Genomic DNA, 14,420 nt, shown 5'->3' on the forward strand with positions numbered 1-14,420 from the left:
CTGATATATAAAATGGTCCCTAAAAGAGACACTGAAAGTGTCAATAAAGTGGATTTGTTGGCTATCAGATGGCTTTTTAAATACATTATACACCAATTTCAAAGTTTTCAACCCCAAATATGGATTATATATTAAATTATGATGAGCTAATGCCTATTTTTTTGGACAATCCATTGACTTAAGTACTAAAATACTCAAAATAGTGACGGTAATAGCATAAAACTGACCAAGAGACACAAAAAGTGTCAATGAAGTGGATTTGTTCGCCATCAGTCCAAAATGGCTTTTTATATCAATTTAATACAAATGTATATTTTACAATACAGCATGTTTGTCAGGTTTTCAACCCCAAACATTTATTATTTATTAAATCATGATGAGCTAATGCCTATTTGTTGGACAATCCATTGAATTAAGTACTAAAATACTAAAAATAATGACACTAAAGGCATAACGAGGACCAAGAGACATTAAAAGTGTCAATGAAGTGGATTTGTTGCTTTTTATGTCAGTTTTATACCAATTTATCTCTTGTAAACCCAAAAACCCATGATGAGGTAATGTCCTTTTTTGGATAATAAAGTGAATTAAATACTCAAATACAAAAAAAGAGAAACTAATATATAAAATGGACCCTAAAAGTGACACTAAAAGTGGCGATAAAGTGGATTTGTGGCAGTCTGTCTGTTCAAAATGGCTTTTTATATCAGTTTTATACCAATCTATCTTTTGCAGTAGCATTGTTGCCAGATTTTCCACCCAAAAACTAGTTAAATCATGATGAGGTAATGCCTTTTTTTGGATAATAAAGTGAATTAAATATTCAAATACAAAAAGATTGACTAATATATAAAATTGACCCTAAAAGAGACACTGAAAATGTCAATAAAGTGGATTTGTTGGCTATCAGATGGCTTTTTAAATATATTATTCACCAATTTCAAAGTTTTCAACCCCAAATATGGATTATATATTAAATTATGATGAGCTAATGCCTATTTTTTTGGACATTCCATTGACTTAAGTACTAAAATACTCAAAATAGTGACGGTAAGTAAGTAAGTAAGTAAACTTTATTTATATAGCACCTATCACAGATAAAAATCACAAAGTGCTTTACAGAGAATATACAATTTAACAAACAAAACAAACCCAAATAAAACAGAAGCCCAAAATTAACTAAAAGCTTGTCTGAATAAAAGTGTCTTCAGCTGCTTTTTAAAAGAATCAACAGATTCTGCCACACGCAACGCGCGGGGGAGAGCGTTCCATAATTTAGGGGCAATTGCCTGAAAGGACCGGTCTCCCCATGTTTTAAGACGGGTTTTTGGGACACTCAGGAAATTTCGACCTGAGGAACGAAGAGTACGAGAGGAAGTGTACGGTGCCAGCAGGTCTGTGATATATTGGGGGGTCTGACCATGTAGTGCTCTAAAAGTTAAAACTAAAATTTTATAATCAATTCTGGATTTAACAGGCAGCCAATGTAATGTAAATAAAATTGGAGTAATGTGTGTCCTTCTATTGGTTCCTGTTAAAAGCCTGGCAGCAGCGTGTTGCACCGTCTGGAGACGACTCAGAGAAGATTTGTTAAAGCAAGTAAAAAGAGAATTACAGTTATCTAGACGTGATGAAATAAAGGCATGAATTATCAACTCCATAGTAGCTTTGGGCAACAAAGTCCTCAGTTTAGAGATATTTCTCAAATGATAGTAACAGTTTCTGACCAACTGTCTAGAATGACCATCCAGAGACATTGATTGGTCGAACCGAACACCAAGGTTTCTAAGGCTCAACTGAACGGTTGAGTCCAAGGAACCGAGATGCAGTTTTATTAGAGGTATTTTTTTGTCTGGAGCAATGATTAAGGTTTCCGTCTTTTTTGCATTTAGTTGTAAGTAATTATTATTTAACCAGATCTTAATGCAAGACATGCATTCCAGCAATTCAGTTAACTTACCTAATTCTGACTCTTTAAATGAGCAGTACAACTGAATGTCGTCGGCATAAAAGTGATAGGATACATTTTTAAAATTTCGAATAATTTCTCCCAGAGGGCTAATGTATATTAAAAACAAAATAGGACCTAAAACCGAGCCCTGAGGAACTCCACATAACAGTGGGGTCATTTCTGAAAGAATGTTATTAGCAAACACACAAAAAGATCTGTCACTCAAATAAGAGGAGAACCAATTTAAAACCGACCCTGAAAACCCCATATCATTTTGTAGCCGATTTATCAACACTTTATGGTCGATTGTATCAAATGCAGATGATAAATCAAGTAAAATCAACACAGTGTAATTTCCAGAGTCTGCAGCCATCAAAATGTCACTTGATACTTTTAAAAGTGCAGTCTCGGTTGAATGGCATTTGCGAAAACCAGACTGAAATTTATCAAGCAACATTTTTCCTTCAAGGAACGCATTCAACTGTTCGGCCACTACTCTCTCAAGGATTTTAGACAAAAAAGGCAGTTTAGATATAGGCCTGTAATTAGCTGGTTCAAAAGAATCCAAGTTTGTTTTTTTCAGTATGGGGCTGACAACAGCTTGTTTAAAAGGGCTTGGCACAGATCCGGTTAAAAGGGAAAGATTGATCAGTTTAACAACGTACGGTCCCACTAAGTCAAACACATTTAACAGCAATGAAGTCGGTACAACATCAAGCGGACTTGAGGATGGTTTTACTTTTCTTAGTAAACCCTTTATATCCTCACCAGTGATGGGTGAAAAAGTATCCCAAAAGTACAAGGGAGAGCAACAACAGAATGTAACCTCAGATGGGTTTATAGTAACTCTGATATCTTGTACCTTGTTTACAAAAGCGTGTAAAAACCTGTTACAATCAACCTTTGAGTGAACCGGCACTTGTGGGGCTAGAGGAGAGACAATCTTAGATATAGTATCAAACAAGACTTTGGGATTTTTCTTGTTCACAACTATAAGATTAGAAAAATAGGCCGACCTGGTCTGTTTTATCATCTCATTCAGTGATGTAATAAGCTCCTTCAAGTGTAGTCTATGTACTTCAAAACTAGTTGATTTCCACAAGCGTTCTACTTTACGACACTTTCTTCTGAGAGCCAATATTTCCTCATTCATCCAGGGACAAGGATTCTTAGGGAAAGTGCTTTTACTTTTCAGGGGAGCAACATTGTTTAAAACAGATAAACAATGATTATTAAAAGACTGAAGAAATGATTCAGAGTCATTACAGTCAATGAAAGAACTAGGGTCAAATGACTCAGAAAACTTTTCAACGGTAGTTTGGTTAATAATGCGTCTTTGTAACATTGGTTTACAAGGTAGACATTCCACATTAAAAGACAAATTGAAAAATATACAACAGTGGTCTGTCACATTGATATCCATAACACTCAACTGGTCAATGTTCAGACCTAGAGAAAAAACAAGGTCCAGAGTATGGCCTTTTATATGTGTAGGACCAAAGACACACTGTTTAAAATTAAATGAATCAGTGAGTGTTAAAAACTCAGATGCTACGGTACACGAATGGTCATCAATATGGAGGTTAAAATCCCCGAGTAACAGAACATTTTCAAGCTTAATAATCGAAGATAAAAACTCAGCGAAGTGCTCTAAAAACAGACGAGCCGGACCAGGAGGTCGATAAATTAATACACAGTAGAATGAGTCAACATTTCCAACCTTAGTCATCTGTAGCTCAAAGGAGTCGAAAGGGTCTGGGTTCATCAACCTGCAGCAGAAGTGGTCCCGGTACACGAGCGCGAGTCCACCTCCTCGTCGCGACAGCCGCGGCGTCCCATACACAGAGCAGTCCGGGGGACACAATTCGTTAAGATGAGTATACTCCATTTCTCGCTGCCAGGTCTCCGTTAGGAACATAAAGTCAATTTGTTCCTTTGTAAATAAATCGCAGAGGATGAACGCTTTGTTAGCGATGGAGCGCGCGTTAAACAAAGCAAATCGAGCTGACTGGACACCTTCAGATATGGCGTAGTTGTCACTTGCTGCCCGGCATGTAACAGGACGCAAGATCCGTTCGCGCAGAGGGTGGTTTTGAGGCCGCCGAGATGGAATACACCTGAGGGACGTAGACGCACAGGGCAAGTTCCCATCCGACTCGCGAACAGAAACCAACCTCAAGCACCGCTCGTCCCAGAGATGTCCTGGATCGCTTGGCCAGGGTGGTTGTCCACGTTGTTTCCTCAGCCTGGCCTGGACTCCAGCCCTGGATCCCCGCTTCCTTTTCCTGCCGCGAGGCTTTGTTAGCAACAGGTACACCGGTGATGACATGGAACATTCAAAATTTGGAGGGAAAAACTCTGTGGACTTAGCCCAGGTAGCACAAAGTACTTTCATATTCTCCTTAATGCAGAATAATGTGTGTCGATCATATTTTAAAACAGCTGAGACACAGCTAGTAGTTATCAGGGATGATAAAACAAAAAACAACACTAGAAAAACCACAAATATACGAGAGGACAGAGAGGGAGCAGAGGCAAAGCCGAACACAGGCGCCATCTTGCTTTGCACGGTAATAGCATAAAACTGACCAAGAGACACAAAAAGTGTCAATGAAGTGGATTTGTTCGCCATCAGTCCAAAATGGCTTTTTATATCAATTTAATACAAATGTATATTTTACAATACAGCATGTTTGTCAGGTTTTCAACCCCAAACATTTATTATTTATTAAATCATGATGAGCTAATGCCTATTTGTTGGACATTGAATTAAATACTAAAATACTCAAAATGATGACACTAAAGGCATAAAACGGACCAAGAGAAACAAAAAGTGTCAATAAAGTGGATTCATTGCTTTTTATATCAGTTTTATACCAATTTATCTTGTGCAAACCCAAAACTGGTGTGTTTATTAAATCGCAATGAGGTAAAACTGACCAAGAGACAATAAAAGTGTCAATGAAGTGGATTTGTTGCCCATCAGTCCAAAATGGCTTTTTATATAAATTTTACACCGATTTCACAGTTTTCAACCTCAAATATGGATTATATATTAAATTATGATGAGCAAATGGCTATTTTTTGGACAATCCTTTGAGTTAAGTACTAAAATACTCAAAATAATGACACTAATGGCATAAAACGGAACAAGAGACACAAAAAGCGTCAATGAAGTGGATTTGTTGCCCATCAGTCCAAAATGACTTTTTACATCAGTTCTACGCCAATTTATCTTTTGCAGTAGCATTTTTGCCAGATTTTAAACCCCAAAACTGGTTTGTATATTAAATCATATTATTTTTGGGATAATCCAGTGCATGAAATACTCAAATACCCAGACAAAACGACACAACTAGTATAAAACAGACCGATGAAGAGACGCTAAAAGTGTGAATGAAGTGGAAGTGTTGCTTGTCCTTCTGGTGGGGATGAGTGTTGAGCTGTTTAGGCCAAATGCAAACATGAAATTCACAAACATTCTTTTGGGCTGGAGTCATGTGACATTAATGGATATTTGATTCATTCCACATTAGTGCCTGTGTGACAAAGCATGTTTCAGGACAGTAATGGCGCAGGGCTCAGAAGCACAATCCTTATTATAGTGGCTTATTACACCATCCATTAAGCAACAAAAGTGTGCCGTACTTCCTCGTGTTGAGACATTTAACACTCTCTCCGAAATTAAGAACCACTGAGGTGGTGCTACTCAGATATCAGGCAAAGCAAATAACGCTCAACAAAACTCAGAACGGCTGTGTTATAAAAAAAAGATCCATATTTAATGCCTAATATCTCATGTGTATATTGTTTCCCCACGGCGCTGACCTCCTCCGCTCCCTGTAAGAGGTGATTCGGTCGTCAGTTCCTCCAAACATCAAATGTGGGAGCGTTTCTCGCTCATGAAAGCAGCACAGAAGCTCCGGGAACGTGTTTATTCAACATCTCCACCCACACGCGCATCACAAAGGTGTTCGGATACAACCCGCATCCACCCACACGCGCGTGCCTGACGCCGTGCGTTTCACACCACAGATCCACTGCCATACACACCACCCGCTGCTGGGGAATGGAAGATGCATGAAGAACACGACAATCATTTTGATGCCGAGCATTTCTGCGCACTGGAGCAGGACTAACAGGATTGAGGAAGGACCTGGATCGCGTGGACTGAACCAGAGAAGGTCTGGAAATATGGAAGCCCATTTATGGCTAAAAGTAGAAAATGAGATACACTTCAGATGAAGAAATTCACAGAAATAAAATCACATTTTGAGATATATAATTACAAAAACAAATAAAGTAGGAATTGTGAGAAATAAAGTCAGAATTATGAAAAAAAAACTAGAGAGAAATAAAGTGATTATTACAAGATTTTTTATAAAAGTTACATCAAATCTGAATTTTGAAAAATAGCAAATTCAGAATTATTAAAAAGGTGAAATTATAAGATATAAAGTCATAATTATGAGAAATAAATTCAGAGTGAATTTTGAAAAATGAATAATCAGAATTATGAAAAAAGCCATAATGGAATGTCTAGGAATTATGAGATATAACGTCATATTTATGAGAAACAATGTTGAATTCTGAGTTATAAATTGGAATTATGAGACAGAGTCAATTTTGAAAAATTAAGTCGGAATTATGAGATATAAAGTCATACTGGAATGTCTATGAATTATGAGATATAAAGGCATACTGGAATGTCTATGAATTATGAGATGTAAAGGCATAATTATGAGAAATAATGTTGAATTCTGAGTTATGTCAGAATTCATTAAGTCAAAATATATTTGGAATTATGAGACAAGAAGTCACTTATGTAAACACTGTCTGAATTATGAGATATGAGAAAGAATTATGATAAATAACTTCGGCATTACAAGATTTAAAGACAATTATGGAAAATAAAGTCGGAATTATGAGATATAAAGTCATAATTATGGAAAATAAAGTCGGAATTGTGAGATATAAAGGCATAATTATGAGAAATAAAGTTGAATTCTGAGTTATGTCAGAATTAAATCATTATGAAAAATAAATTTGGAATTATGAAAATTATGGAATTGAGTCACTTATGTAAAAACCATCTGAATTATGAGATTTGAGAAATAATTATGATAAAAAAAATGGCATTACGAGATATAAAGTCATGATTATGGAAAATAAAGTCGGAATTATGAGATATAAAGGCATAATTATGAGAAACAATGTTGAATTCTGAGTTATGTCAGAATTCATTAAGTCAAAAAATATTTGGAATTATGAGACAAGAAGTCACTTATGTAAACACTGTCTGAATTATGAGATATGATAAATAATTATGATAAATAATTTCGGCATTACAAGATTTAAAGACAATTATGGAAAATAAAGGTGGAATTATGAGACAAAGTCAATTACGAAAAATTATGTCATAATTATGAGAAATAATTTTGGCACTATGAGATATTAAGACAATTATGAAAAATAAAAGTGTTATTATGAGATATAAAGTCATAATGGAATGTCTATGAATTATGAGATTATGAGACAGTCAGTTACGAAAAATTATGTCATAATTATGAGAAATAATTTCGCCATTACAAGAGATAAAGACAATTATGGAAAATAAAGTCGGAATTGTGAAATATAAAGGCATAATTATGAGAAATAAAGTTGAATTCTGATTTATGTCAGAATTAAGTAAAAATATATTTGGAATTATGAAAATTACGGAATTAATGTAAAAAAACGTCTGAATTATGAGATTTGAGAAATAATAATGATTAAAAAAATTCGCCATTACGAGATATAAAGACAATTATGGAAAATAAAGGTGGAATTATGAAATATAAAGGCATGATTATGGAAAATAAAGTTGGAATTATGAGACAAAGTCAATTACGAAAAATGATGTCATAATTCTGAGAAATAATTTCGCCATTACAAGAGATAAAGACAATTATGGAAAATAAAGTCGGAATTATGAGATATAAAGTCATAATTATGGAAAATAAAGTCGGAATTGTGAGATATAAAGGCATAATTATGAGAAATAAAGTTGAATTCTGAGTTATGTCCGAATTAAATCATTATGAAAAATATATTTGGAATTATTAAGTCACTTATGTAAAATTTGTCTGACATATGAGCTATAAAAGCATCTGAATTATGAGACATGAGAAATAATTTTGATAAATCATAATTATCATAATTATGATAAATAATTCTAACATTACGAGATATAAAGACAATTATGAAAAATACAAGTGGAATTATGAGATATAAAGTCATAATTATGAGAAAGTTGGAAAATTATGGAAAATAAAGTTGGAATTATGAGAACTAAGGTTTGAATGGTGAGATATAAGAGTAAATTGTCCACATGACAGGCCCGTTTTAAGCTGACTTGTGTTCAGCTTGCAATTGTGCAATGCAAGTTATGGAAAAATTGCTTGTAAACCAACAAAATGAAGCAAAGCTTGACATCAAACACACTTGATCCGGAGCTGTGAAAGCGCCGTGAGTCTTTGCATCAGCACGAGTTTAGAGTGCCATTCGCTTTGTCCTAAAAAACTGTTGGTGCTTCTTTCAACCCTCCATTGCGGCTTTAAAAGAGACGAGTTTGTGCTGTGCAGCCCAGAGGCACATTGGAAATGGTGCTGCAGAAGACTTTGAAGTGGGGCATGTGGTAGAAATGAGCCTTGGACAACAGAGGAGGACATAACTCTGCACTCGTGCTCCGTGGACCACGGCCAATTGGATTTTGAGGACGGGATTTTGGCGAATTAGGACAGTACATGCTGCCTTAAGACCCAACACTGGTCAGGTTTGGTGCTGAGGTCATGCTTGTAACTGACACAGCCGCCAGAGGCTTTGTCTTATAGCACAGATCTATTATCTTCAGCCTTTTAGGGAGTTACGCTAGAATCGAAGGCGAGAGGAGTGACCAACGGTGGATTCCCGCTCATCACGGCCTCTAAATCCCAGCGATAAATCCTTTCGTCCCATTCTCTTTGCTCCAGACGCCGTCCGTTTCTCTCAAGTGTTGTGCTCACGAATCAACGAGTCAGAGGGATTTGTTTTGTCTGAGGAGTTCGACGGTCGCTGTACAAACGCAAACCTGTGAAGATGTGAAGAAAAATCTCATTTCCCTGCATGAACCCCAATCAAGAGTCTCGCTATTAAAGCAGGCTTAGACTTGCCTGTGGAAAACAATAAGAAACAAACAGACACAAAAGACAGTAGTTCAAAGTTCATACACGTTCAACTAAAGTAAAGGCTCCAAAAGGGGGTTTTAGATGAAAAGAACTATTTTTGGTTCTCCAAACACTGCATGAAAACACTGAAATCCGGCACTATCCGGGCATGGTATACTCCTGTGTAATTTGATGTTTACCGGATGTATGTGGGAAAAAGCGGATCAGAGTAACACGGAACAGTATATTTCCAGAAAAACCCGGAAACCTCACGTATGCGGACGTATACAGGAATCCGTGAAATTTCACGGACATATACAGCTGAAACACTGCTGGGTGTGCTAGGACTGAAGACTGTTAGGTGTGAAGAAGACCTTTCATATGTTAATGACTGACACTTGTGCTGGCTGTTCTCAGAGGGAGGGGGGCAGGGGAGCACTTCAGGATTGAGAATTATCTCTGGTCTACTGTAGGCTACAGCAAACAAGCTTTTTACACAGAAAAAAAGAATTCTTAAGGCCCTGAAACACTAAACTGAACTAGCAATGACTAAAGCCGACTGTGGGGTTGGTTCACGTCTGGGTCTGGGCCAAACCATCAGAATGGTGTGTCAGGGCCTTAAAACCACTGCATGAAAAGAGTCTCTTAATCAAATATTTTTTATAAAAACAGTACAAAATAAAAACCCTGTCTGAACATATACGTTCACAAAAAAATCTGAATATGTAATGAAATAAACAAAGAAATGTAATGGAATTAACAAAGGATAATTAACCAAACATTTTAGACTATCCCCAAACAATTTTTGCAAAGTTTTACAAATTGTAGGCAATAATAACATTAAATAAAAAGGAGATGAAATGTGGAAAATGAAAAAGTTTGTTTTAAAAACACCAAAAACTGATATGCTCAAAATAAAAATATGGAATAAAAAAGAGCAGGGATTCACTTGCTCAAGAAACACAGAAACACAAGCAGATCTTTCAGCTCTGCAACTGTTAACAAAAAGTGTCACTCCAAGATTCTTAACTTAAACACGCTGCAAAAGAGGGGCGTTTTAAGGTTTGAAATCCACCACTCACAATAGATGTAGGTGCAACCAATAAGGTTACCAATAAAAATAAGACAACCAATAAAAATAATCCTAATTTTACAGAAAAAAACTTCCGTTTTTTACAGTATTTTCTTGTAATTTTGAATTATGTTTAAAACGATGTAAAATTACAAACAATATCTAAATAAACAACTTGACTGTTATTTTAAGGATTATATCATTAATGACAAATTGCAGTAATTCTCATTTTTTTATACAGGAACATCACTGTATTATTTTTCTGTTTTCATAAATAACAAATTCATGCAAAATTACAAACAATATCTGTAAATTAACAACTGTAATACAATATTTAGCTCATTATATTAAAGGTTTATGTTTGTGTCCATACTAACAATTTAACATTATTCTTTGTCATTTTAAAGTAAATCTTATTAGTTTTATATTTACACTGTAAAAATAAAAACCTAAAAAAAACAGCAGCTACAGCTGCAAAACAAAAACCGTAAAATAAGTCAAATATCTTAAGTCAAATAAAGTTTAAAAACTTCACAGAAATTTACATTAAACGTTTTAGAGAAAACACTATTAGTTTACAGATTTTTCCTTATTTAAATTAAGATATTTTACTTTAATTTTCTGTTTTACAGTGAAGGTGTATTTTTACATTCAAACTGGTTTTACATTCAATTCTGGATACAAATATAACAAAATATATAGCAAACTAAATATCAAACAATAATTGTTTTTAAAGAGTACAAATCTGCACTGCTCTCCAGGTTGAAACTTCCAGGCATCTGCCCACACCACAAAACACCATTTGACCAATTAATTAAATATAACAGCAAATAAAAATAAATATACACATTTTCTAACTGTTGTTTAAAACAAGTTTTTTTCTATATTTGCAAGGCTATTTGCTGTCTTTCCGTGTTCTTTTGAGCGTGATTGGTCAATCTGAACGTCATCCAGAAATCTGGCCAATGACAGTGCGCGCCTTCAGTTTGAATTATACACCCGTTGTCTTTGGAGTTGCTCGTGGCTCGCGGGGACGCGACGCGATCGCGGGTTCTAATCTTCAACAGGACGGCTTCTTCTGTCCATTAATTGCATTGCATGGATCATTTAAACCTGTTAAAATCTTATTTTGGACGAATTTTGATTGTGGGATGTCGACTGAGAGAACAGACTAAGTTTCCAATGGCGGACAGCAGACGGCAGAAGGTAACGTAAATCCCTTTATATTTTTTCTACTGCTTATCAAGATATAACGTTAGTGCATTAAAGTAATATGCTAATCGTGATTAACTTACATATTCTGTTTCTGTGTTTTGTTGTAATATTGTTAAAATAGGGCTGGGTGTTATGGCGATCTGATGATACTGGCTATTGTTAGCGATTTTGCTGTAAACGTTAACATTACCTTTTTATATCGCGGAATGGGAATATAGCGTATATAACGCAGCACTGACTTTACTAAAACTTTTTGACATTTTGACAAGGAAACATGCATGAATGTAGAATAATGAACGGGACATGCATGTGTTAAAATAAGCCTCTCTCAGACAGCAGGCGATCCCGAAATCAATTATCTTTCTGTAAAATGCGCACAATTATCTCAGAAACCCTGTCATGTGAGGTATTCACTTGATTTAAACAGTCAGTTATGTCTAAAGTAAAGTCAAACAGTTTAAGTTAACTTGGGGAAACCCGGATGAGTGTCATTCTGTGCATCAGTTCTTAAAGGGGCTGCAGCTTTGTCATAATTTTAATAAAACAAAAGAATAGAGAAGACCTTCTACTTCTTTAAGAATCATGTGATATTAATTAATTGAATATCATACAGTGAAGACTTTTAAAGCAGTATTATTCTGTAGCATTTTAATAAAATATCCATCAAAATAAATATATTGTGATATCGTTATTGTAAAATAAAATTTCTCATGTATGTATAATTATATGGTCATAATGCCCATCCCTACTGTCAGCTAGTTTTAAGATCAAGCTTGTCATAAAATGTAACCGTTTTGGAATGAGTAATCTGAGAACACTGTCATGTACACTTGTTCAACAGAGAGGACAGGAAACCACCATCCTTGGACTCTGAAGAATTATAGGCAAACCAGGATTTTGGATCTACTGTGAAGTTTTTGTATGGGCCTGGTGAGTATGTTTTGCAAGTCCATGTCCGTAAGTTGATAATTAATATTAATGTTTTATCAAACAAATTAATATTCATTTGTGTGTGTGCATGTTTCTTCCCCCCTCATGATCCAGAAGTTTTGGATCCATGATCCTGAAGAACTTTTACAGATGTTGACCCTGAATGTGTAAAAGGTAATCTTAAAAATGTTGTCATTATTTTAATGTTCTCTGTTTTTTTCTGTAATGTAGACACATGCATTTTCTGTGAAGTTGCTTTGAAACAATATCAGGGTTTTTCCTACATTGAACTAGGGCTGCAACGACACGTCGACGTCGTCGATGACGTCGACTACGAAAATATGTCGAAGTGCGTGAAATGCGTCGACGCGTCGGCGGCACATTATTTACGTTCTAGAATGGAACAGAAGATCTAGAATAATGGCAGCTTCTGCTCCCGGGCATAGTGAAAATGATCATTTATCATATAAAGCCAGACCGCGACATTCAAAAGTGTGGGAGTACTTTAAACAGAAGCCGAATAAAACTGTGCTTTGTTCGCTCTGTAACGCCGGTTTCACACTGCGCGCGGTGGCAGAGCGGGAGCTGTGCGCGTGGAGAGCGGGAGCTTTCACACTGCCAGTCAGTGTTGCCAAGTCGCTTTTTTCCGCGGAATTGGGCTACTTCTACACTGTTGCCGCGGGCTGTGTCTCATGTCCGCGGGTTGAAGCAAAAAAACACACATATTTAACCCCCCGAACGCGATGTTTACCAGAGAACCTCCCTGAAACGCGATTGGGCTTGTTTTGGGCTAGTTTTGAGTAACGAATGGGTGGGTTTTGTTGTGTAAACCTGGCAACCCTTCCAGTGTTCTCTCCATGGTTCTCTCGCGCAGCTGAACCGTGGCGCGTGTATTGCAACAGACGGTCACATTTTCCGGGGTTCTTCTCCGACCCCAGTACGTCTCGTGCTTTTATTTATTATGGGCTGCATATATCTCCTGTTAATGCGACCTGGTTCCGCTCTGTCCCAAACACATATGCATAATAACTTGTTGTATATAGGTAGTTTACATGATTAAAGTAACATTAAAGTTAAGATATGCCTCTAGCTTTAATAATTTAAATGTGTCTTTGAAGTTTGGGCAAAAACTTCTGGCAGCTTTAGTCGTTGTTTATGCACAAGTATATCTTCAAAATAGACGACTAGTTATACATTAACACTATGCTGAAAGCTCCTGTATGTGAACCTTTTGCAGATAAATACAAGTGCATTTTCGTTTACTAAGTAAATCATACTCAACTACTATAGTAAACAACTTTTCCTAATTAGGCCTACTCTGTATACATTTTATGATGAATAGTATCATTATATATTATGTTTAAAAAGCTTCTTTTGTTCATATATATTCATTATAAAATGGCATACTATGTACACTACCCTTCCTGAAATACAATTAATATTGTCATCATTCATTGATTTCATGTTAAAATAATATACAAATTCACTACCCTCTTTGAAATACAATAATCAGTAAAAAAGAATAATAAGACTAATCTGGAAAAATAATCGTTAGATTAGACGACTAATCGAAAAAATTATCGTTAGATTAGTCGACAGAAAAAATAATCGTTAGTTGCAGCTCTACATTGAAAATTTTTTGCCGGCCGCCAAAACAAATTTTTGTCCCGCCAAAGCCTTATTTGATGAGTTATTGTGATTTATGAGTGATGTAGAACAGATGAGTGCTGCACTTGCGTTAACTGAGTGACAGAGAGAACGACCAGTGAGCTCCTACCCCGCTCGCACGCTCTCTGTCTTCAAAATAAGCATTCTTAGCTTTCTACTGTTTCACATTTTACGTTAATCAAAATCAAAAGGTCGGAAGACCGAATCCATGTTGCACGTGGCGCTATCAGACGATGTCTTCCTTTAATTACCGCTGGGTGTGAAATGCGCTCAAAAAACATTGACTGATTCTCTGACCAGCTGACATAAAGCATACTTTAAATAAACAGGAAACAAATCCTATCCGGTTATGAAGTGTTTTCTGTGTCTTGACAAATCTTTCGCGATTTTCTAAAGACGG

The 14,420-nt window shown here is 35.9% G+C and overlaps 1 protein-coding gene across 1 annotated transcript in view; it reads right to left on the reverse strand.

The window, feature by feature from the left end:
* Positions 1-3,839, reverse strand: part of grm8a (glutamate receptor, metabotropic 8a) — a gene marked incomplete at its 5' end in the record, with an annotated part of 120,391 nt that extends 116,552 nt beyond the window's left edge. The window contains one exon of the mRNA XM_079818366.1: positions 3,647-3,839. Coding sequence (XP_079674492.1) covers positions 3,647-3,839 — 193 coding nt within the window. The remainder of the gene's footprint in view (positions 1-3,646) is intronic.
* Positions 3,840-14,420: the final 10,581 nt, after the last annotated feature.

The sequence above is a fragment of the Gobio gobio genome, assembly GCF_949357685.1.
Source record: "Gobio gobio genome assembly, chromosome: 5".
Taxonomy (NCBI): Eukaryota; Metazoa; Chordata; class Actinopteri; order Cypriniformes; family Gobionidae; genus Gobio; species Gobio gobio.